We start from the raw sequence: 23,008 nt of genomic DNA on the forward strand, positions 1-23,008 counted from the left end.
ACAGCTATGCTATGTATCTATCGATAAGCAACGTAACGCTCGATTTGTACTTATTTTAGCGCTAATAAGATTCGGAAAAAGCTCCGAGAGCGCGTAGGTCGGAAAAGCGACCGATTTTCCTACGGAATCAGAAACAGTGAAAATCCGGAGAGCCGAGCAGCACAACGACGACGCACAGCGGCGGGACAAGGAAAAACTAGTCGAGGCGCGCACTCGTATCCGAAAATCCAAAGAAAATATAGGGGAGCAAGAGACAGTGGAGCGAGAGGGGAAAGCGGGGGAAACGCACTCGAAAGATACACTTTTCCGACGAAATGTCTTCGCGGCGTGTGTGTAAGAAACATTTTGATTAGGCAATTAATTGAGCAAAGTGCAAGTGCAGTGGGTGGAAATGTTTTAGACTCCGTTCGGTGGGGTGCGGCGGGTTTTCCGGGGGGCGCATGTGAAAAGCGCGTAAAGAAAAGTAAGTGGCGCAAATTTGTATATTAAAATAAATCAAATAACCAACTAAACGATGCATACACACCGAATCCGCATCGACTGGCCGCCAGTGCAAATCGCATCTGCGAACGAGGATGCCAGCGAATCTGTGACAAATTAATTGATATTGAACCACTTCGCAGTCCGCTGCGACAAAATGTCGAACTAGCCGATTCAAAAAACATATAGATTCTGTGTATATAGGGGAATTTATTTTTAGCGATTTTTTAAGCCCCCTCCCGCCCCGCATCGGAATTCAAATCGGTCGCGAAAGACCAATGCTGTGTGTATGGTGAATCGAACGATCGCAAACATAATCCGTATCGAATAAATTAGTTTCCAAACCAAGAGCATCCATTACCCACAACCCATCATCCATCCCATCCGTCGATGGCATCGAAAACGGGGGGCTCGCGCGTCAACAATTTTCAAGCGTGTACACAAAAATCCAGCCAAGCGCATTGCCCGCAATAAATCCGAGACGAGACCCAGACCCAGACCCAGCGAACCCACCATTCAGACCATCCACCACCCAGCACCACCCACTTGGGCCAGTTCACTCGACCACTTGATTAACGCCAATGCCAATTCAACGCAGAAATTCTCTACAAAAGTTCTCGCAGAGAGCATGCGTTCGCCTCGCGAAAGCTTTTCTCTCTGCTCTCAGCCCCTGCCCCTTTCTTTCCACCCCCGACTAGCCCCATCTCGCTCGCACAGGATGTGCTCCGTGTCCCCAGGCACTTTGTTTTTGTCATTTACCTGTTGTGGAAATCTAAACGTGTATATACGACAGTTATCAACTAAACATTTAAGCCCAAGTGCGGAAAATTATAAAGATTAAGTGATCTGTGGAACCACATAGGAAACATCCTTGCAAGAGAACATCCTTCAAATGAAAACGAATATCCGTTAGTGCTTGTGTGTTTTTAAGAGAGTGAGAAATCCTGCAACAGATGGGTGTTTTCTTAATTAATATTGTGCAAATATTGTACCCATTAGCAAGTTAATATCCCATATTTAGTTATCATTATCGTGTATACACACACATACTACAAACAGTTAAACAAATAAAGTTTATGCCACACAAGGATGAAAGGATGAATCCTCGAGTGCTTTCTAATCGATATGGGTGTGAGATACCGTGAGCAGCTTTAAAGTTCCCAGATCCTTGGAAAGAACCACTTTTAGCTGGACAAATAAAACGGGGTTCAGTACCAAGAAAATCAAAAAATAGTTAATTCTATTTAAATGTCTATGGTTAAATTTGATAACTAAACGGATTTTCATCTACTATCCATTGCAGGACATCAATAGTCAATTGTAATTTAAAGAGTAGGGACTTGAACGACCGCCATGGGCAACGTGTGCAGTTCCGGCCAGAAGAAAAAGAAGGACAAGGACAGTGCCTCCGAAAAGTCAGATGAGTAGGTCCTTCCGTTCGTGCATCGGTTCTCTGGATTGTACTAATGTCGTGGTTGCAGCTCGCCTCCCTACCAGGAGGCGGATCAGAAGGACACCCTGATCTCCGCCGACTCGAGTGCTGGTGATGGAAAGCGGGCACCTTTGGCCGCCGTGGAGGCACTTCCGGAGGTGACACCGCTGCCGGAGTCCAACGGCAACCAGGCGCAGGTCCAGAAGCAGCCGTCAACGGGACCGGGGGGCAAGCCAGGTGGAGCAGAGAAGGGTGAGTGCGATTTAAGACCAGCTTGTTTTTAAGGTCATTATGAAATATGAACTCATATGATCCATATCCACTGCTATTACTATACGAGTAATTGGGTTCCCTCAAGCTCCGACCAAAAATAAGAGCGCATCCCGACTCAAAAGTAGATTAATGGAATTCAACTACGAACTAAACGACCTTCATCCACCAACAGATTCAAACAGCACCACTCCGCAGGGGGCGCAGGCGCCCAGTGACGTGGCCAATGCCAATCCCGGTGCCGGAAACCTGAGCGTGCTGCAGGGCAAGCCGCCGCCCGGCCGCAAGATTGAGCGGGACAAGAAGATCGTGGTCTACATCCTGGCAGACAACAGCACCGAGTACAAGAAGCACAAGCGGGTCGTGCATAGCCTGTACAAGCATTTCAAGAGCAAGTGCCAAAGCCGTGGCTTTGACTTCATCATCGACGATGTGCACGACAGTGAGCCGGAGACAGAGCCGGGCAATGGCAATGCCCGCAAGGATTTCTCCCGCCTGCAGGAGGCGAGGCGCTGGACCCAAACGCCACTGGAGGCGCAGGGTGGTCACGAGGAAGCGGCCAACTGCCTGTGCGAGATCACGCGCCACTCGGCCGGAGCGTACATGATCCCCGTTCTGTTCTTGGGCGCCACCCTGGGCACTCCGATGCTGCCGCTGACCATCGAGAGCCAGGACTTCACCTCGGTGCTGGGCACCGCTAGCGAGGAAGAGCGTCTGCTCCTGGAAAAATGGTACACCATTGACAACTCGTACCAGCCGATGTGCCACCGACTCCATGCCCAACAGGTGGATCCCTACTCCAGTCAGGTGAACGGGGAGCTCAACGAGCTTCTGGCCGTTCTCTTGCGTCTCTTCTCCGACGACGTCAAGGACTCGTATCTAACCACCGTGGTGGAGCAGGAAATCAATAACACGGTGCTGATGAGCCAGGAGCTGGCTAAGCGCTGTATCTGGATCCAGACCGGCAGCCAGGTGGCTCGGCCGTCGGAGAATGCCAGCCCCTTGGAGCTAGAGGTGCAACGGAGGCTCAGTCATGTGTACTCCGGTCTCAAGAGCCAGTTGAGCGAGAAAAACCTTATCCGTCTGCTGCCCACGATGAGCATCCTGGACGAGGAGTTGTCGGCGGTGATCGAGAGTCTGCTGGACAAGACGCTGGCCGGCATCTTCGAGGAGCACCAGCAGAAGAACAGCATCCCCTACAATACGCTGGGCGTGGACCGGGTGCTGCTCGAGGAGCTTCGTCTGGTGGGCCACTACTCCAAACTCCTGGCACAGAACTCGGCCAACTTCGACATCATGAACGACGTGAAGCGCTACATCCGCGACAGCACCGCCCAACCGCTGGTCGTGTCCGGGGCACGGGGAAGTGGCAAGAGTGTCCTGGTCTCCAAGATCATGGAGAATGTCCACCGCTGGAAGCCGGAGGCACAGCTCATACTGAGGTGGGATATGAATATAAGCTTTCATTCGTGAGTACTCATTAACCCTTTGTTTTCCCTTCAGATATGCCAATCTCAGTGCCCGCTCATCGGATCTCACCTCATTGCTGGGCTCAATGGCCAACCAGATGTCAGTCCTGGAGACGGGACATCAGTGCCAAGTGCCACACGTAAGGAAGTGTGATATTTAAACATAGAGCGCTGATATTAATGCAGTCTTTCCTAATAGACACTAGAGGGTTATTCTCGAGTGATTCGAGAGATTCTTGACCGGCAGCAGCGCTTCTTCGTGCTGATCATCGACGGCGTGGACGAACTGCAGCGGGATGAGCTGCTCGACTGGCTCCCCCAGCAGCTGGGCAGCGCCAAAATGATCCTCACCGTCAGCGAGCTGGCGGATGAGGGGGAGGACGTGGACGGGACGGAGGCTGGGGACTCCTTTGATATGCTAGCCGCGCTGGCGCAGTTGGGCATACCACAGCGGTGCTTCCTGCGACTGCGACAATTCACGGAACGCCAGTGGCACGACATCCTTAGCTCGGGCGGCGGTGACTTCTACGCGGCCAATGGGGCACTGAAGTTACCCGACGACTGGAAGACGCTGCATGGGAAGACGCCATACCACGCCAAGTCCTTGTGGTGGCTGGCCTGGCTGGGGCATGTGGCTCAGCCGATCAGCGAGATCGGCGACATCTCTAGCCGGATACTTCAGGTCCTGGAGTCCAAGTTCGCCACCGATCAGGTGGAACTGCTGCTGCTGATCGTCCGCCTGTCGCCGTGGGGCATCCGGGAGAGCGACTGCCTGGGCGTGTTCCAGAAGATGACCCAGCTGGAGGCGCAGGTCGCCTTCAAGGTCTGGTCCAAGTTCTGCTGGCTGATGGGACCAATGCTGTTAGGTCTTAAGAATATTAGGATAGCGGACAAGAGCTTTGGACGAGCGGTCCTGGCGAGGTACGCGCAGAAGCAGTGGCTGGTACATGAAGCGCTGCGGGACTACTTCGACCGGCAGGACAGCGAGTTCAAGGGTAGCCAGGGTGCCAACACGTGAGTGTTCTTTTCTTCCCCTCCTGCAATCGCAATCATTTCAAATCCATTCCTTGACAGCTACAATTACCAAAAGTACTTAAAACTGCCTTATCATCATTTCTGTGCCGTGATCGAGGACAATCCGGCGCCTCACAAGATCGACATACTCTTCAACTGCTTTTACTTTACGGACCTCCAGTGGATCGCCAATAAGGTGCACGCCACGGGACCAGAGCACCTGCTGAACGACATCCTGCAGGCGGAGTGGCTTGCAAAGTCCGGCGGCGAGAACTGCCCCACCGCTTACGTGCACATCAGTTTCCTGAAGCAATTCCTCGAGCAGTATCTCCACGAGCTGAGCTACGATGGCCAGCAGTTCTACACGCTGATGAAGTACTATCTCAAGACGCGCTTCAGGGAGGCACCCGAGCTCAAGGACGACGAGAAGATACGTTCGTGGTGGGAGTACACCAATGAGCTCGAGTTTGCCTTCCTCGAGATTCTAAACGCGGACTTGGACGCGGAGAACGGCAATCAGTCGGAGCAGGAGAAGCCGTCGGATGACGCAGTCCCATCCTCGGTCCCCGTTAAGGGCTACGATTTCCTGATGAATCTGCCCCAGCCCGGGTGCTATGTGGCTTCGATGTGCACGGACCGAGCTGAGATCTGCATATGGGACGTGAAGAATTGCTGCCGAATCCGGGAGCTACAGGGCATCCAGCAGCCGACGGCGATGTGTCCCGTGGGTAACTATGAGGCAGCAGTCCTGTGTCGCCGCGAGATTCGCGTCATCAATCTGGACGAGGGAAAGTTCAAGGTGAGTGGTCCCAATATCTTATCCTAAATCTTGTATAAATTTGGTATTCCTTGTGCCATTCCAGGTCACTCTCAAAGGCGTAATGAACCAGAAAATGCCGTATTTCGGTCTACACGATCAGAATCACTTGGTTTGCCTGTCGCGCAACCGGATGTATGTGAATCTGATGAATCTGGAGTCGGGCGATTGTGTGACCACCTTCAAGGCGGGTGAAGATCGCTTCCTCAATTCTCTGTTGGTCTCTGGAGATGGAAGGTAAAAGGTTGACCGGTTTTGTACTAAAATAGTAGTTGCTAATTTCTGGTTTGCTCTCTAGGATCTTGGTTTGCGGCGATGAGACCCAGAAGCCTTTCCCACTGCTAGTTTGGCACCTTTCGCAGCGAAAGCTGCTCTATGACCTCCGAATCCCGCACCACGACTTCATCACCTCCCTCTCCGCGATCACCCACGAGGGCTCCTATGTTTGCGTGGTAGCCAAAGAGCTGAACGAGCCGACGACGCCCAACTTCATTGTGGTATACGACCTACAGAGCGGCACTCTGTTCAAGAAGTGGAAGCCCGCCTGCAACACAGTTTCCCTGGCCATCTCCCAGGTGAACGCTTGCGTCATCGCCGGCCTAGAAGATGCCAAAATCCTAATCTGGGACCTGGTCACGGGCAACTGCAAGAGCACCTTGGTCGGCCACAATGCACCGATAACGTTCTTGAAGCTGGATCCATTGGGAAAGGTGCTGCTCTCCTACGATAAGGAGGGACGTGACTCGGCCGTCCGCATGTGGGAGTTGAATTCGGGTATGTACCACAATCTTCGCCCTCCTGAACTGTATAGTCATGCTTCTGGTCTTGCAGCCAAATCCCTGGCCGTGTTTAAGCCACCGGCGCAAGTGAGCACTTGTGAGATTCTGCCAAACGGAGCCTTCGTGGTGCTGGCTCTCAAGGACCGCAACTCCTTGCTGACCCTGGCTTTGAAGAACTACGGCGGAGGATCGGGCGCCCTCGACGATGACTGTGGCACTCTTTACGGCAATCCAGACAACCAGCACAAAGTTTTCGACTTGAGTAATTAAATCAATTAACGCTAGTTATCATTATTCAAATTATAAATGAAGCATAACAGGGTGCGAGCCGGAGGAAGGCAGAACACTGAATTATTATAAATATGGCAAACTAATTTCTCATGCATAATTCATTGGATGTATGTAAAATTCTTTGAGCAAATCTTACCAAATGTACAAAGCAAAGGAAATCCAAAGAACATTAAAAATTTAAAAATCTACTCAGCTAATGGTGGGTTTCTCTTTATGTGGTCGCAAACAGATACAAAAGGTTCTTGGCAAACTGAATAATCTCGGTCCCGCCGAGCTTCGAGGTGCCATAAATGCGATCCACGAAGGTGATGGGCACCTCGGCGATGGTGTAGCCGTGCTGTCTAGCCCGTACGAGCATCTCCATTTGGAACACGTAACCCTTGGACACGCAGCTGGCAATGCATTTCTCCAGTACATCTTTCTTATAAAGCCTGAAGGAGCCGGTCAAATCACTGGCGTTCGGTCGTAGAAGAACCTGGGACAAAAAGTTGGCGCCGCGCGAGATTAACTTGCGCTTGAAGTCCCAGCCAAAGACACCTCCATTTCCGGCATACCGAGTGCCGGATACAATGTCATAGTTGCCCTCCTGTTGCAGCTTAATGAACTCGGGAATAAATTTGGGCTGAAGCGGGAAAAATATTAGATTCGTTTGTTTATCCCATCTATCAACTCAACCCTGTTATCTAGACTCACATGATGACTCAAGTCCGCATCGATGATAACTATAAAGTCGCCGGTTGCATGTTTGATGCCATGTATGTAGGCCGTTCCGAGCCCCAATTTGGAGCCACGTGGTCTCAGCACAATCCTGTCCTCCCCGTAGATCTTCTGCAAGTCCTTGGCCACGTCCAGTGTTCCATCCGGACTACCATCATCAATCACAATCACCTCGTATTCCAAGCCGCTGCAAAGGGGGTGCTTTAAATGCCTGAATTTGCATCTTAGAGCAGCCGCTACTCACCTTGCCTTCATGTATTTCACAATTAGCCATATTATAATGGGTAAATTATCCTTTTCATTGTAGGTGGGCAGCAAAATGCTGTATTTATGGCCATTTGTTGGCATTGTAATTGTTCTCAAGAACCTACACGGTTCCAATTAAAATTACAGGAGTGTTGGTCAATTCAAAAATACAAAACAGCTGTGCTCAAATCGATAACAAAGTCGATAGTAATTAGATAGTTGCTAAAAGATATCAAATTCCAAATGTATTTATAAACGTGTTAAATAAATGATATTAACATATCCAATATAATATTGACTTTATTATAGCTCAACGCTTTATAATATAACATTGTGTGTTAGGTGGTGGTATGTTTTTGGTATATTCACCAAGTCGAATACGGTTTTATAGTATACTTTTCAGAGCACAAGGGTAAATATCATAAACAATTGCGCGGTCACACAGTTCGCAAACGGCCGCTTTAAGAATAAGTGTTCACTTGATGTGCGGATTAGTGAATAAAAGTGGCAAAGTAGTGCGCTTTTGACGGCGCGACGTCAACATGGCCAAGAAAATACCTTTTAACGTGGTGTTCGCCTCAGGTAAACAAAAATGCGGATATGTTATGAACCGAAAGCTATAGAAAGACTTTTAATATTTATAGTTTTCTTATTTGTTTGCTTTATTTTGTGTGATTTTTATGTTCTTAAGTGCGTTTTTAATTGCGACAGGATTTGGGTGAGAGCTAAGCGTTTTCCACCTCCGTTTCTTCCCTTGAAATCCGCTGCACTTGAGAAATCGATAAATCACGCATACGCCTAGTGCGCCAGGACGTTGGAATTTAAAATAGACTGGCGCTGCCTTTTTAATTGCAGCTAATCAGCTCACAACATTCAGATTTAAATACGGCCAGGATGCTAAATCAATTTTCCAAAGTCTTGGCCAATTTACCACGTCCTAAAACCACTGCAACCACGATTACTGTAATATTTCATTATAATATTGTCAGACTGCCGGGTTGTCGACTCTTTTTGCGTCTGCATGTGCAATTTGAGTTGCGGCCAGAGATTTCAATTTGGCCAAACGCCAAGCTATTTATTTTCATGCTAGGACCTGACAAATTTCGGTTAGCCTCGGTGGCCTCAGCCTCATCCTCCCCAGTATCACTTACTGGACCTGCTCCGCCTTCCTCTTGGACCGATACTTAAGCTTAGTTAGGAGCGATGACACCGGCGCGATAATGGTGAGTCCATAAACAATGCCGGTGATCAGCATCATGCCGGGAATAAAGTCAGTGTCCACATACTTGGTAAAGAATTTCGAGTAATAGCCCAGGTAAATGGCACCCATTCCCAGAGTAAAGGTGACCAAGCCAAATAGATTATGGCGGAAGCGAAGCTCCGATGGAGGCATCACTTTCAGGGCGAGCTTGGGCTGGAAGTAGTTGACGAAACCACCCACAATGCTGGCCGCGCAGAAAAATGAAGCAGCTCCACCTGCAAATTGTCAACTTTAATCGGCTGTCCTGAATTAACGTAATTATTTACTCACCCACTCGGCCGTGCCAGGTGTTGAAGTGCACCTCCTTGCTGGAAAATTTGCCCAGGGAGCCCAACAGCACCATGGAGCCACCCACAATCTGCAGAATGGCGTGGAGGCGCGACTTGTTTCGGTGCGACAGCCAACGGGTGAGCGGGTTCACTTTCGAATGTGACATCATGGCCTGGGCGATAAGGACGTGGAACTGTCGAGAGCAAGGAAAACCTTTTAATTCAGCTCCAGTTAGATAAGATAACAAGTGACGTTGCATGTCCGTGTTATCCAGGTCGATCTAACACTATTGATTATGTGGCCAAGTGCTTATCGCTGTGTACTCACTCCAGTACCAGTCATAAACATATGCATGGCGGTATCCTTGAACTCCAGACTGCGCGCCAGGATGAAAAAGAACACGGCCACCAGAAAGATGAGCATGTGGTTGATGCTATTCAGCAGGCTGTGAATTTGCAGCCAGGCAGTGGCTTTCGTGTAACCCTCCGGCATTTCAAACGTTTCAATAATACTATCTGATTCAGTAACAGAAAACAAACGGCTGAGTGACGACTAAACTAGCATGTTGCTCGACATCGCTTAAATATAGAAGAGAAGAGAGTGGAACCTGTAGATAGAGAACAACAAGTGAGATATGGTTGTACGTGTACAGCTGCGTTCGAATTAATAGGGATAGTTCAAAATTCTTAATGGAACCCAAATGTTTTTGTTCATGCTCTTCATTTTATACGTTTTATGGCATATATAACTGATAACCTGTTTCTGAATATTTAATAGATTTTAAGGTCTATTATTTTGGGCATGCTTTAAGGCTAGCTTTCGTTTTGACCGCTGCTGTTAGCTTAGCAACCGAAAGAGAACGAAACATAGTCCGATATCGTTATCATGTGGAATAATTTAGCTGAGTGTGCAAAGAAAGAGACTGATTAAGAGAATAATAGTCACCTGGGGCCACCAATACATAGGTTATAACCTCATGAAAGTAATGATGATTGGATCGTTTCGCTTGCCTTTCAGACGAGGATGTCAACTTTCCGGCTAGCGAGTTAAACAATCACGGCCCAACAGTTCACGGATGGCGAAGTGCTCCGAACGGCAGCCTCACCTCACATGACATCATCCTCCGATTCCAGCAGCCGGCCAAGATCTATCGCATCCAGCTCCTGGCACACCAGTATCTTATACGTAAGTAAATGTGCTAAGTTAATTGGAATTCACTACGAGCATAATAAGTACCCAGATATAATCCATATCTGATCCCTAGTATGATGTATGATATTATAACAACCCATTAACTGACAGCTTGAGTTCTCCCTATAATATGTTCTCTTTTCGTTCAGCTGAGAAAGTGGAACTCTGGCTCCACTACTCGCCCAAATCCCTGCCCAGCACTCCATCCTCGCAGTACTTCGACTTTTTGGGTTTTGTTGCCCTGGCGGATAATGCCAACACGAACTACAAGTCCCGGGAGCTGCAGAGCGTCACCGTGTGTCCACGCAGGGGCACTCATCTCAAGCTGCGTCTGATCGGCGTCCAAGGAAACGACTACAATGACACAGGCCAGATTTCCCTACTAGCGGTAAATGTCCTGGGCGAGGATCTGGACGTGGGGCCAAATAATGGCAACGGAGAGGAGCACTTGTCCAACGAGGCCCCGCCGTTGGACACGGCCACCGGAGAACTGGCCCTGGCCTCCATCTGTGATGACCTGCTTTTCTCCATGTACGTGGAGGAGTCAATAGTGCAGACCATCCGAGAGTTGGAGCAGCGGAAGATTTTGGCCGTTAACTCCGAAAGATTCGAGTACGCCCGCAAACTGAAGCTATGCATGACAGCTTTAAGGACTGCCGGAGAACGTTTGGGGCGCTATGCTCTGGCCAAGAGGCAGGCTGTTCAGCAGGAGGACTTTACCACGGCCCGGCTACGCAAGGAGCAGATCGAGATGTACAGGGCGGCAGTACTTCGACAATTGCAGGTGCATCAGCTTCTGGAACCGCAGGGTGTGACCTTAAGCTCCAATGACCAAAGCTGCGAGATCTATGCTGGTGGGAAGCCCAGTCTGCCTTCGGCTCCTAGCCTGCAGGATGTGGCACAGGCGCTCGCGGAAGCCACCTTCAGTCCTAAGAGCATGACGAGTCTCAGCTTGGAGGACAAATCCTCGACCGATGGCTCCCAGCCTGGTAATGACAATACGGTGACAACTCCGGCGCCTGCTCCAGCACCGGTTCCTGCGCCCACCTCTTTGCAGGCCACGCCCACTCCCACGCTGGGGGGCTGGCGGAAGTCCCACGACGAGCTACCGCAGTCGCCACGTCTGCCCTCAAGGCACAGCTCACCAATGTCCAGCCGACAGGGATCGCTGCGCAGACGCAACAAGAGCGTTCCACGAAACTCCTATGAAGACTACGAGGAGCGGGCCATTCCCACGCTGCGACAGTGAGTACCGGGCGTAGAGAGGCGTAATCGTTGTCTAGGTGTCTAGTGAATACGTAAACAATTGTGGAATAGTAATTACTTCGTTTGTTTACTGGAAACAGCTGTCTATTACAGTGTTGCATGATAACCGGTACTCGTATTAGTTTGAATGTTTGTCAACACTAGCGACCGTTAGAAACAACGCCCGTAATCAATTTGTAAATTTAAAATTTAGCTCCCGCCTAGAATTTCAATGAACGAAAATGAGAGTCTATTAGCTTAATTATAAGTAAAGTAAAACCGTTTCATCTGCTTCTAAATACATAAAAAGGATTTAAAAAGGAAATTTGGGATTTTTTAGATGAATTTGAATGTTAGGCTTTTGACAGAAAATTTGCTTTTAAAAAGTATTTAAAATTTGCTTTTCGATAATTTAAAAAGTATTTATGTTTTTAATAACAACTTAGAAACTTTTATAAAAGAAAAAAGATTTTAAATTCATATAATAAAATTTTAAAACTAGACACAACTTTAAATTAGGAGTTATTTAAACACATTTGAAAGTAATATGTTGTTAGATTTACCTTTAATTGTACTTACCTTTCTACTCCTATATGTATATTGTAACCGCATCCCTAAACGTTGCCATTCCGATACAACAAACACAAACCGCTCACAGTTCAAATACTAATGAATTTTTAAGGGAGTGCCAAGGCAACGCGCTACTGGAAGCGGATCCGAACCGTGGACGTTCGCGACTGAACGACCGCGAGCGTCGCCAGGCAGCGCTTCCCATCCTGGTCTTCGGCAATGAGCTGGTGAGTCCCCCATTAAATCCAATAGTTAACATATTCTATACGTGTCCTACATATATTACCAGGTGGAGCAGTTCTATTCGCGTCAGTTTCAGGACCGCGAGGATGGCTTGATGCGTCTGCGTAACTTCCTAAAGGAGCACGACCTGCTGGAGCCGTCGAGCAACGAGCACGCTGCCAGTCCCAACAAAGTGGCCCGCAGCGCTGCCCTTCTGCTGCATCGCGCTGTAAGGGATGCCGTTTACTCCGTGTTTAGCCAAGCTACTGAGACGGTACGCATGCTGTTCCTAGAGTATGTGCCCGGTCGAGTTTCTCCCAACGAGGTGGCACGTTGCGTGGACCGCCTGCTGCCCGAATTGCTGGCCAAGTCCGGTGATCCATCTGCTCGATTGCACACTCTGGCCCAGCACACGATCCTCAGCATTGCCGCCTGTCCGGAGGTGGCGGAGCAGCACCTGGTTGCGCCGGCACTATCCCGAAGCGTTGGATCCGGAACCCACCAGCGACTGGCAATGAGTCGGCTGCAGATGCTGGAGCAGCTGGTGCACACTCAGGGCATCAGCACAGACAAGCATAGTGGACTCACATGCAGGGCATTGTCCGAGTGCGGCTGCTCCGGCATCCATCATCCAGCGGAGCCTGTTCGAAAGGTGGCCGAGCGCATCCTGCTGCTCGTCTACAAGGTGAATCCGCGACTGGTGCGCAAGCAGTTGCCTCCGGATGACGACATCACGCGTCGCAACCTCTTGTACCGCCAACTCTTCACCGAATTCGACAAGTTGGATCTGGACCGCAAGCAGGAGCTGCTGGAGGCTAGCAAGTATGGCGGGGGTCACAGCTCGGGCGATGCGGCAACACCGCCGGCAGACAAGGCGTCCACCAGCTCAGATGCGTCTCGACTGATGAATAGCCGCAGTGGTCATAGCATGGGCCCAATGGCCAGCTCCAGTAATGGATATGCCAGCTGCAATGGAAAGCAGCAGTACAATGAGCAGCTCAAGCGCTCCATGCTATCCGTGAGCAACTCGCGCAAGGGATCCGCTTCCAACTCGGAGTCCACTGAAGACAACACACCCAAAATGTGCGTAACAAAATTAAAATCTTCTAGGATCCGCAATAATATTAATACTCTTTTAGACGTTGCCCCTTTTGCGACTGGTCATGTGCCGGCAGTGACGCTACTCAGTTGGACCGACACTACTGGAAGGCGTGTCCTTTCCTCACCAAGTGCCCGCAATGCAGTCAAGTGCTGGAGGTAGCTGCTCTGAACTACCACCTGACAAGTAGGTCTGCAATTTAATACAGTAGGATAACTAATATTGCTAATATTCCTCAGCGGAATGCGATGCCAAGGAGAGCTACGTGGTCTGTGTCCGCTGCACTGAATCGGTGCACAAGCAGCTATATGAACTGCATCAGATGGAGGACTATTGTCGGGGTAGAAAATATAAATTTAAATCGATTTTAGAGTCGCTATATCACTATTTCTCCTCTCCAGAACTGAAAACGGGTGCTGCTCGATGTCCCCTTTGTCATGACGATGTTCACCTGCCCCAAGACGGCGGCTGGAAATTGCATCTCCTCAGCGCCGGCGGCTGTCCCGGGAATATACGCAAGAGGAATCTCAAGAAGTCAAATTAGAAAGCGTACACTTAACCGATCTATTGGCCTAGCGAATTAGCGAATTTATTAGAGCAACTATTCTAGTCAGGATACCTACTCAAGGAAGCTATCTAATTTCAGTCGCAGCAGCCGCACTCATTTAATTAACAACTAAACCAATTCGTTTCTCACTCAGAGCACTTAAGTTAGTCACATTTTGTTAAGCCGATTAGTTAGATCTATTATGTGCATTCTTTTGTATTTTTTGTACGCAATGTGATTTGTTAAATGTGAATTTTTGAAACGTCCTTACAATAAATAAAGCCCATCCATACCGTTTTAAACATAAATTTTAGTGGTTTGAATGCATTACTCTAGTCCATAAATGGGTTACCTTGCTTGCATTAAATATCCAATTTATATGCTTGGAGCGCATTCCTTAATAAATTTTTAATTGCTTTGCATATAAGGAATATGCAACACAATTGCACGATTGACCAACGGTAAATGGTTATGAGTGGGCAAATGCAGCCATTCGAATAGAAACAACTGCGGTCCATTGCATTGGGAAAATACAAATAAAAGTTTAAATAATTCAAATTTACTAACATGTTCAACCTTTTAAACAATTCATCAACAATTTAACTAGCAATTTAATATAATCATTTTTATGTACGTTACAAGAAAATCTAAAATTGATTTCTCTTGATAGCTATACAATAACTTTCGAAACAAATAATCGGATTGAATCGAGTTGCTGGACCACTATTTTTGCGCGCTTCGCTGTTTCAGCAGTGTTGCAAAACCTCCCCAGGGCAGCGCGTCAGTGTTGGTGGCTGTACGTGTGCGAGCGTGAATGAAGAAAAAACAGCCGGCGGCAGCGGCGGCAACAGAAGCGGCAGAATTTAGTTTTCGCAATAAAAATAAACGCGAGCTATAGCTGGCTGAAAGTTGTGCCCAGAATTTTCACTTCTACATCGGTTAACGTTATACTTCTGTCATCATGTTCTGACCATCCGGCTAATAACGTCCAACGCGCGCTCAGGAGCTGCCTTTATCAAAGAACCCCCGTCTCCTCGGTGCTCTCCTTTTTGAAGACCGTCGCGTGTTTTTCCGCTTAGATTAAAAATACATAGTTGAAGCATCGAAAATGAGGCAACTATTCAGACGATTGATGAACCACCAGTATTTGACGCAGGACCAGATCAATGGGTTCGACAACTACAAGGTGGGCCAGAGGATTCACACTCGCAAAGGAGCATCGTGGGCGGCTGTACCTTCCTTCAATAGGGGGTGACCTTCCCGATTGCCCGAAGCCAGAACCTAAACCAAAACCAGTTCTCTGTACACCGTACTTGTTTTCAATTAAAATTCTTTTTATGGTATAGAAAGCCAGCAGGCCAAACAAAGCGAAATGCGAAAAAAAAGAAAGCTATTGAAATAGTCGTTAAACTGATGATGGTAATGAGTTTCCCCTCTTTAATCAGAAATTTTACTTGCAGTACAGTGCCATTGATACCTCACCGCTGAGTCAGTATGTGATGCATCCCTTTTGGGATTGGCTAGTTAAGGTGAGTGCTTCGCGGAATTGTATCACGCAAAAATCAATACTCATAAGTGGGCAACCCACCATGACAACCATCCACCCACTGCAGTTCTTTCCGCGCTGGTTTGCGCCCAACCTTATGACCTTTCTGGGCTTCCTGTTCAGCGCCATGAACCTGGTGCTGCTCTCCTACTACGACTGGAACTTTGAAGCCAGTTCCGGCGAGGAGGGCACCACCCCCATTCCGTCGTGGGTCTGGCTCTGCACGGCCATCAACATCTTTTTGGCCTACACCCTGGACGGGATCGATGGCAAACAGGCCCGCCGCATTGGATTATCTGGTCCGCTGGGCGAGCTCTTCGATCACGGATTGGATTCATATACGGCCATGTTGATCCCGACGTGTCTGTACAGCATTTTTGGACGCAGCCGCGTGTATTCGGTGCGACCCATGAGGATGTACTACGTCTGCCTAACAGTCTACTTCAACTTCTTTATTTCGCACTGGGAGAAGTACAACACGGGCATCCTCTATCTGCCCTGGGGCTATGACCTCAGCATGTGGGGCAGCACCGCCATGTACCTGGTCACCTGGTGGATGGGCTTCGAGCGCTGGAAGTTCGAACTGCCGCTGGGATCCTATGGAACCCTGCCGTTGGGCAATGTCATGGAGGCAGTGCTGCATATCAGTGCTATGGCGAATCTTCCACTAGTCATCATTAACGTCTACAAGTATGAAATGCCAATTAATTTTGTGAGTCCCCCCCAGTAACCTTGCTTCTATTTATAGCTCTTATGCGCATCGCACAGGTCGTCTACTGTCCTTTTGGGAGGCCGTTCGACCCATGTGGCCCTTCATCACCTACTTCGTCATACTGCTCGCCTGGCCATATTTATCCCCGAACGACATCATGGAAAAGGATCCACGCGCTATTTTCATGCTTAGCGGCACAATCTTTTCCAACGTCAGCGTAAGTCCTTTACATTTATTGTAGAAATGGCATACAAGTGGAATTGTATTAGTTGATTTAGTTTACCCTTCGATTTGACCCATGTACGATAATTGTTTAGTTAATATTAATTTAGCACTGTCTAGGTGCCTGTAAAATATTAGGATAAGAGGCACTTCATGCCTTGCTTAAAATGTAATCGGGCACAGAAACGCTTATCAAACCGTGTCGCGTGTGTGGCCTGAATCATACATAATCTAGATAAGGCATGTGTGTCTACATCTTTCGCTGGCCCCTTGGCACGGAGTTAACTGCCAAACAGCCACAAACCACATTTAATGAGTCATTTGACTTGCCTGCCCCATATCGGCATTTCACGTTGATAAAACGAAAACGCACAGCGAAAGTCGTCCGAAATGCCACCCTTTTGTTGTGGTGGCCGCCGCTGTGCCAAGGACTTGGTGGATGAAAATCTGAACGAAGGTGGTCGCGAGTCGCTGAGGGAGCCGATATACACCACGACCGCGGAGTATGAACGACCATTGTCCCTGAAGTTTTATGCCCGCCACGACTGGCCGTATTTTAATTGCACGCTCCAAGAGGGGCAGCGCATACGGGAGAAACTTGACCCGGTGTCACTGCAGAACACACGTAAAATGATCAGCCTGGACAAGGGCGTGGACGAGGAGTACGAGATGAAGCACAACACGCCGCAGCCCATGACTGTCAACCAGATATACGGATGGTACTCGGATAGAGCCCACCGCTATCTGAGGCGCGACCGCGGCACATTCGTCTTTCCTCACGAGAACGATCCCATGATTGAGCAAATTTTAAGGAACAAACTCAAACGCTCTTAAAGTTTCCATCGCGTTGAAAAGTTTATTGCGTTTACAGTATAGATTCAGAAAATTTTGTTTTTGAATATGAACACTGTTCTGACGAAATTAAAAGTGACCAAATGACACTACTCCTTGCTTCTCTTATTGCAGTGTCGTTTGATTGTCTCACAGATGTCCGTGACGAGATGCGAGGCCTGGCATTGGCAGATGCCAATGTTTGTCCTTTCCTTCTTGACGAGCCTGTGGATTCCGCTGCTGGAGAGGCCCTTGCTGTACTTGCTTCTGATTGTGACCACGTTGAGCCACTGGCAATACGGGGCCAGCGTGGTAAACCAGATGTGCGAGCATTTCAACCGGGTCTGCTTCACGGTCCACAAGCGCGTGCCGCAGGAGGAGCTCCCCAAGAAGAAGACTCTGCTGGCAGAGGAAATCAGCCAGGCAGATAAACCACACGCGGAGGAGCCATTGAAGAAAGAGAAATAAGGCATCGGATTGCGTTATTTTGCAAGTTTTTCTGTATATCAAGGAGGCTGTTTAGTTAAACAATTCTTGTGAGATTATGTATAATTTGTCTTAGTTAGAATATACCTAAAAAATTGACTTTATAGTAGTGCTACAATAACATTGGAGCCATTTCGGCACTTTTCCAATGACTATTCACGTAATGCTCTCTTCCAATGATAATTTTTAAACGCTACGGTTAAATCCCAACTTGACGTTATCTGTAATCCGTATTGAATCCAAACTTTAATGACCCCTTGTAGATCGATTGAATTTACCAGTAATCATGACAAGTGATCTAATCTGCTGCTAAGATATCCAATAAGTATTGGTTAGTAGGCTAAAGTAGCGGCCAGGAAAGTTCCGATCCGCAAACTCAACTCAACTCTGCAAATACAGAGCAGCTAACTACTTGTTCTAGCCCTTAGCTTTCCAACTTCATTGCTATGGTTAGGCAAATGTATCCTTATAATTAAAAACGCTCGCTTCCGCTGACCTTGAATAGCAATCAATGTTTTATATTTGTCTAGACGTAATCGAATAATTATCTCCATGCTTAATTTATTTTGTTTCCATTGTACATTGTTTGAAGTGCTCCACAAACACGAATACACGAAACGAACTTTTCTAACTAAATAACCACAAAGACCTCTAATTATTTAAACACATAAGCATATTCGTTACTTTTAAACTTAAACCGAACCCCAATGTCATTCAACTGTAATGTGACGTCGTCCCTAGCGCCACTGCACGCTTTATTGTATGGAATCTATTCATGTACCCCCCAAACGGGCTACCCCCGCCCCACTACACATTGTGTTAAAGACAAGACAGTATACAAATAAAACAAAGTATTTTGAAATTCTCACACCGAGTTCGTCATTTGATTTATAACCATATGCTGACCGCCTTTATCGTGACTTTAGATCGCCAAGTGGACTGTTTGCCTGCTTACAGATACATTTGTAGGCCGTGATGACAGCTGAAAGTTCCAAATCAGCTTAAAGGCTACAAAAACATTTGGGATGGGTAATTTATTCTACATCTTAGTATATGATTACGCTGCCAGCTTCAAGGATACGTAGGAGGATTGGCCGAAGTTCATACAAGATATCTTTATCAAAGTAAGCATCCTTAAGATAGTTCATTGTTATCGTACTGATGGTCGAAGTTTGTAGATCATTTTTACGAGTACGTTATAAGTACATATGGATGTACATAGTGCTGCGCCTATGTTTGGCGAAGGCATAAATCAATTGAATAGAACCCTCATGATCGGCTTGATATCGTTTGCTCAGGTGACGGGTTCTGTGGATGCGTACGTGATGTGGTTGTTAGCCCAGTCAATGGGCGACCAAACGCTTCCTCATTAGCTAATTGGCGTGAAAATCAGCCACCAGCCCCACTGTGCCGGGCGATGGGAACCGCGGTGACAGGTCCACCTCCGCCCGGCCCCGCCCGCCTATGGGCTGGCCAATATCAATAAGCCGAGATGTGGACGGAGAAGGAGATGGCTACCAAGTCACGCCGTCGAAATGGGCACGGCCGAACAAAAAGAGACGATCAGAAAGTAAGTGGCATGAATAAAAGCAAAACCAGAACGAGAATCGAGCATAGAGAGAAGAAAGCCGCAGTGGCAGAGGAGCTGCACTGGAAGAAAAAATTCATGAATGAAATGCGAGTAGTAAATAACTGCGGTACTTATTACATTGCAAGATGAAAAGGCAAGTTTCAAAATGAAAATTTTTCGTATCCCATTAAAAAAGTATTTGTAAAAGTAAGGCTTCGATGGAAATCACCGATTCAAGAATCTACACGCTATTTCGTTCAGTGCAGCGCCGACGGCAGCGCCAGAATATGAAAGTTGCGCCTGCGCCGACATGGAAAACTCTCCCACCGGACTGGGAATCAGTTGCGAGGCAGAAGCGCGCGAGTCAAGAACGCCGAGCGGAGCAAACTGAGATCTACTAAGTGAAGATGACCTGGAAGACTTTCACGCTTCTACCCCTGCTATTGGCAGCAGGCCTAGCCAATCCCTTGAGCTCCACAACGGAGCCATCTACCCCACCAGCTCAGAATCCCGACGTGCCGCATATCATTAATGAGGAGCACTTCCCGGCCATGGCCCCGCCCCAGGCTCTGGAGTCCAGCGGATCCATTGGGCAACCCATTATGCTGCAACCTCCTCTCGAATCGGCCAGCGCTGATGAGGACGCACTGCGTCGCCGCACAATCACGTACGATCAGCGCCAGGAGGGACAGTACAACATTCGCGCTGATCTGGAGAACTTCATGATCCTCCTGATCCCACCTGGACCGCAGGAGGGCATCAGCCTGCTGGAGCTGCTGGGTCGCGGAAACACCAAGGGCAGTGGACCGCTCAAGCGCAAACATCCCGCGAGGAGCAACTCACTGAAGTCCTTCTACCAGAAGAGTCATCTCCAGAAGTTGCAGCAGCAACAGAACCAGCGCCAATCCTCGCCAGCGGCGCATCTGCCGGAGTTCATTGAGGGTCGAACGCCCTATCACGTGGACATCTCAGCCAGCGATCCGGAGCAGGCTCAACGCCTGCAGCGCCAGCAGGTGGACGTACTGCCTCCGCAACTGATACCCATGCCGCAGCTAATTAAGCCCTTCCACTTGGAGGCGGAACCGGAGTTGATTCAGGCTCTGCCCCCCGTGTCTGCCAGCAGCAGCGCCGGCTCTAATCTCCTCGAGAGCTTCAACCATCCCGGATCTCAGTACTTCCGCAGCTCCCGCTCCCTGAGAGGCGATAGCTATTTAGATACCAATCGCCTGACCGGTGGCGACTATGCCAGTCCGCGCTCCATTAGTGCGCCCATTTACCGCAGCGATCTTGGCAGAGGAGCCAATGGCCTTTACCCCCCTATCGACGCACCCACCTACTTCGCGGACCAATCGCGCTCCTGGCAACTGGACGAGGAACCCACTCGGGCACAAGCGGTGGAGCCGGAGATCGTTAGCTTCGATCTGTTGGCCGACGACGACCTGGCCGAGTCGCGAACCCTCCTCCGGGACGGACTGGCGCGCTGCGCTCGCGGAGAACGGCGTGATAGCTACGGCGAATGTCGCCAGATCGAGGGCTACTAAGCGGAGGAGTGAGAACGCCAGACTGCCAGCCTAAATGTTAGTTTCATACATTGCACACTCTAGAATTAAGCCGACGAAATTGTCTTATTAATAAATACGAAAACATAATCGACACTGAGATTAAACTGCTCGCTAGCAAATATGGGAGATGATTTATTTGCGACTAACATTAAGCACCATTACATGGCTAATAACTTTTTGTAAATAGTTAGCCTCACATTGCAAATCACCTTCTATGTAGATGCTCCAACAGCGGAAGTGGGCACTGGATCTAACGGTTCGAGTTCGGCTTTAATGATACGCTGAAGGATGAGGCTAGAGTCTGGTCTGGATAACCTTCCTGGGGCCACAAAACGGCAATTACTGTCCAGAGCCAAAGGCCAGGTGCTCCATAGTTTGCGATGTGCGCAAGATTTATGTGCGAAACCAGTTTGCAGGTGGCTGCCAGCCCCTTCCTGTGTCCAAGTCATTGAACCCGCGCCCAGAACTGCACTCAGACTAGATAACTAGAAGAGTCAACAGATCTGTGTCTATTGCAGGCGGGGCAATTAGTACTGCCATGAAGATTTTGGACTTCTTTTTGGCTCAAATCGAGGTTATTGGGTTAACTTTTTTCGGAATCATGCTTACAGAGATTGGGTTACTAAACAAATTTAAATTGGCGCAAGATGCGTAAAAATAACTTTTAAAAGATGTTTCCCCTTGGGTAATGGGTAAGATGAGGAGCCGGAGAGGATCGACCACAAGGCAGATAGCTCCTCTCGAATGGAACGGACTTCGAACGTGGCTGCTGGGAAGCATTAGAAATGCGCCGAGCTAAAGGTTCCCACAGCAACCTGGCAATGCGGAAGTCTTTGGGCTGATTGGAGGCGGCCATTGAACTGTGTCCAGAAATCGGGTTTTCTTGGTCTTCCAGTCTCCAGTTGTGGTCCAGGTGGGCTCGCCTTCACTGCGGCCGAGAACCTGGAATCATTCAACGCACGCCATTGGAGCACATCGGTCCTGCGGTCTTTTCGCTTGGGCAACATCATGTGCAAGTTCACCAACCGGCTGTTTGTCTTCGCCCTGCTGCTTGTGGCACTTGGAAGAATTCTGGCCCAGCCCGTTGGCGGCAAGATTAGGCCGGGGAATTCGAGGAACGTGATCAGCGACTTGCTGGACGTCTTATACGACGACTATTCCGAGAATGGTTTCCAGCGCGAGGACATTCTGTACGACCAGCGGCAAAAGGGTGGGGAGAACTACCAGTTCAAAGTGGATGGGGTCGTCATCGGAATGGCGCCTCAAATGAGCTCCAGCTTGCTCTACTCCATGGCGGAGTCCTACTTGAGTGAGTACTACGGTAATAGAATCGAATTGCCGACATAATCCTATTTCCACGCCAGGTGAAATGATGTTGCGCCAATCTACACCAGATCCAGATTCAACTCAGATGTACGAGAGGGATCCTGAGACCGACACAGACTCTGGTTCCACCGAAGGCGTTACTAAGATTCCTGAGCAAGCCCAAATTGATTTGGAAAGCAGACAACATCAAATTGTAGCTTCTCAAACTGCCAGCCGGTTAGTACAGCACTAATATGTTATTCTGCTTAGCAACTAATTAAAAGTTGGTTTTTGCTCAGATCTCCAACTCAACTGCTCCAGTTGCTTAAGATGCTCAAAAGTTCAAAGGCCTAAAATGATATGACAAAAAATTAGTTCTAAGTTATTGGAAATAAAATTATTCACTCCGTTGATCCCCTTAGTTGTGTTCCACTGAACAATATTTAAAGAGTTAGTTATCAATTTACAGATTAATACAACTTGGTATTTTAAAATGTATAAATAATGACGATGTTTTTTTTTTAACTCTACATATCTATATAAATAATCTCTGCGTGATAATTTTTAACATTTTCTTGGAATCGAAGAGAAAACTCAGTGTGGAGAAGAATCCTCGAAGGCGGTGCTAATTTGGAATTTGGAAGCAAGATTTGGAATTCAATAGTAGATAGTGGCCGGAGTTCAAAACATCTTGAAAAACCACCAATTGTCCCAGTTTAGATTGACCGTTTTATTGTCTCCCAATTCTTATAGTTGCGAAGAAAATTACGAACGCAGAGGCATCATTTTATTTTCGATGTTTTAACTTTTACCTAGATTGCCCAGTTTAATAAAACAAAACGGTCTTTAGATTA

The 23,008-nt window shown here is 48.2% G+C and overlaps 8 protein-coding genes across 9 annotated transcripts; 6 read left to right on the plus strand and 2 right to left on the minus strand.

Moving 5' to 3' along the window:
- Positions 1 to 146: 146 nt before the first annotated feature.
- Positions 147 to 6,745, plus strand: LOC6614701. Its single transcript, XM_002039092.2, has 10 exons — positions 147 to 463; positions 1,784 to 1,904; positions 1,962 to 2,164; positions 2,358 to 3,624; positions 3,686 to 3,791; positions 3,851 to 4,665; positions 4,726 to 5,464; positions 5,529 to 5,719; positions 5,781 to 6,256; positions 6,314 to 6,745. Exons 2-10 carry the CDS (start codon positions 1,834 to 1,836, stop codon positions 6,529 to 6,531), a joined length of 4,086 nt encoding a protein of 1,361 aa, XP_002039128.1. The 5' UTR covers positions 147 to 463; positions 1,784 to 1,833; the 3' UTR covers positions 6,532 to 6,745.
- LOC6614702 (probable dolichol-phosphate mannosyltransferase) lies at positions 6,739 to 7,663 on the minus strand. Its single transcript, XM_002039093.2, has 3 exons — positions 7,514 to 7,663; positions 7,246 to 7,456; positions 6,739 to 7,174 (listed from the first exon to the last, which is right to left on the minus strand). The coding sequence occupies exons 1-3, from the start codon at positions 7,615 to 7,617 to the stop codon at positions 6,764 to 6,766; spliced, it is 726 nt and encodes a 241-aa protein (XP_002039129.1). The 5' UTR covers positions 7,618 to 7,663; the 3' UTR covers positions 6,739 to 6,763.
- Positions 7,664 to 7,955: 292 nt separating this feature from the next.
- On the plus strand, positions 7,956 to 14,228 carry LOC6614703 (centrosomal protein of 104 kDa). Of its 2 annotated transcripts, none has more exons than XM_032722538.1 (8): positions 7,956 to 8,097; positions 10,064 to 10,231; positions 10,387 to 11,482; positions 12,141 to 12,279; positions 12,342 to 13,357; positions 13,414 to 13,559; positions 13,613 to 13,714; positions 13,775 to 14,228. In XM_032722538.1, the coding sequence occupies exons 1-8, from the start codon at positions 8,058 to 8,060 to the stop codon at positions 13,915 to 13,917; spliced, it is 2,850 nt and encodes a 949-aa protein (XP_032578429.1). In that variant the 5' UTR covers positions 7,956 to 8,057; the 3' UTR covers positions 13,918 to 14,228. The 2 variants fall into 2 exon arrangements, with proteins under 2 accessions (XP_032578429.1, XP_032578432.1); XM_032722541.1 differs by having other exon boundaries at positions 12,165 to 12,279.
- LOC6614704 lies at positions 8,474 to 11,471 on the minus strand. The gene is made up of 4 exons (XM_002039095.2): positions 11,383 to 11,471; positions 9,374 to 9,653; positions 9,047 to 9,239; positions 8,474 to 8,991 (listed from the first exon to the last, which is right to left on the minus strand). The coding sequence occupies exons 2-4, from the start codon at positions 9,536 to 9,538 to the stop codon at positions 8,663 to 8,665; spliced, it is 687 nt and encodes a 228-aa protein (XP_002039131.1). The 5' UTR covers positions 9,539 to 9,653; positions 11,383 to 11,471; the 3' UTR covers positions 8,474 to 8,662.
- A 498-nt stretch (positions 14,229 to 14,726) lies between the features above and the next one.
- Positions 14,727 to 18,579, plus strand: LOC6614705 (ethanolaminephosphotransferase 1). Its single transcript, XM_032721189.1, has 5 exons — positions 14,727 to 15,106; positions 15,381 to 15,449; positions 15,534 to 16,156; positions 16,215 to 16,395; positions 17,367 to 18,579. Exons 1-5 carry the CDS (start codon positions 15,029 to 15,031, stop codon positions 17,697 to 17,699), a joined length of 1,284 nt encoding a protein of 427 aa, XP_032577080.1. The 5' UTR covers positions 14,727 to 15,028; the 3' UTR covers positions 17,700 to 18,579.
- Positions 16,411 to 17,344, plus strand: LOC116801462. The gene has a single exon (XM_032721203.1). The coding sequence runs from the start codon at positions 16,791 to 16,793 to the stop codon at positions 17,232 to 17,234; it is 444 nt and encodes a 147-aa protein (XP_032577094.1). The 5' UTR covers positions 16,411 to 16,790; the 3' UTR covers positions 17,235 to 17,344.
- A 1,032-nt stretch (positions 18,580 to 19,611) lies between the features above and the next one.
- Positions 19,612 to 20,948, plus strand: LOC6614706. Its single transcript, XM_002039097.2, has one exon. It carries the CDS (start codon positions 19,695 to 19,697, stop codon positions 20,826 to 20,828), a length of 1,134 nt encoding a protein of 377 aa, XP_002039133.1. The 5' UTR covers positions 19,612 to 19,694; the 3' UTR covers positions 20,829 to 20,948.
- An 879-nt stretch (positions 20,949 to 21,827) lies between these two features.
- Positions 21,828 to 22,596, plus strand: LOC6614707. Its single transcript, XM_032721206.1, has 3 exons — positions 21,828 to 22,158; positions 22,214 to 22,391; positions 22,454 to 22,596. The coding sequence occupies exons 1-3, from the start codon at positions 21,858 to 21,860 to the stop codon at positions 22,506 to 22,508; spliced, it is 534 nt and encodes a 177-aa protein (XP_032577097.1). The 5' UTR covers positions 21,828 to 21,857; the 3' UTR covers positions 22,509 to 22,596.
- Positions 22,597 to 23,008: the final 412 nt, after the last annotated feature.

Source organism: Drosophila sechellia, chromosome 2L (genome assembly GCF_004382195.2).
Source record: "Drosophila sechellia strain sech25 chromosome 2L, ASM438219v1, whole genome shotgun sequence".
Lineage (NCBI taxonomy): Eukaryota > Metazoa > Arthropoda > Insecta > Diptera > Drosophilidae > Drosophila > Drosophila sechellia.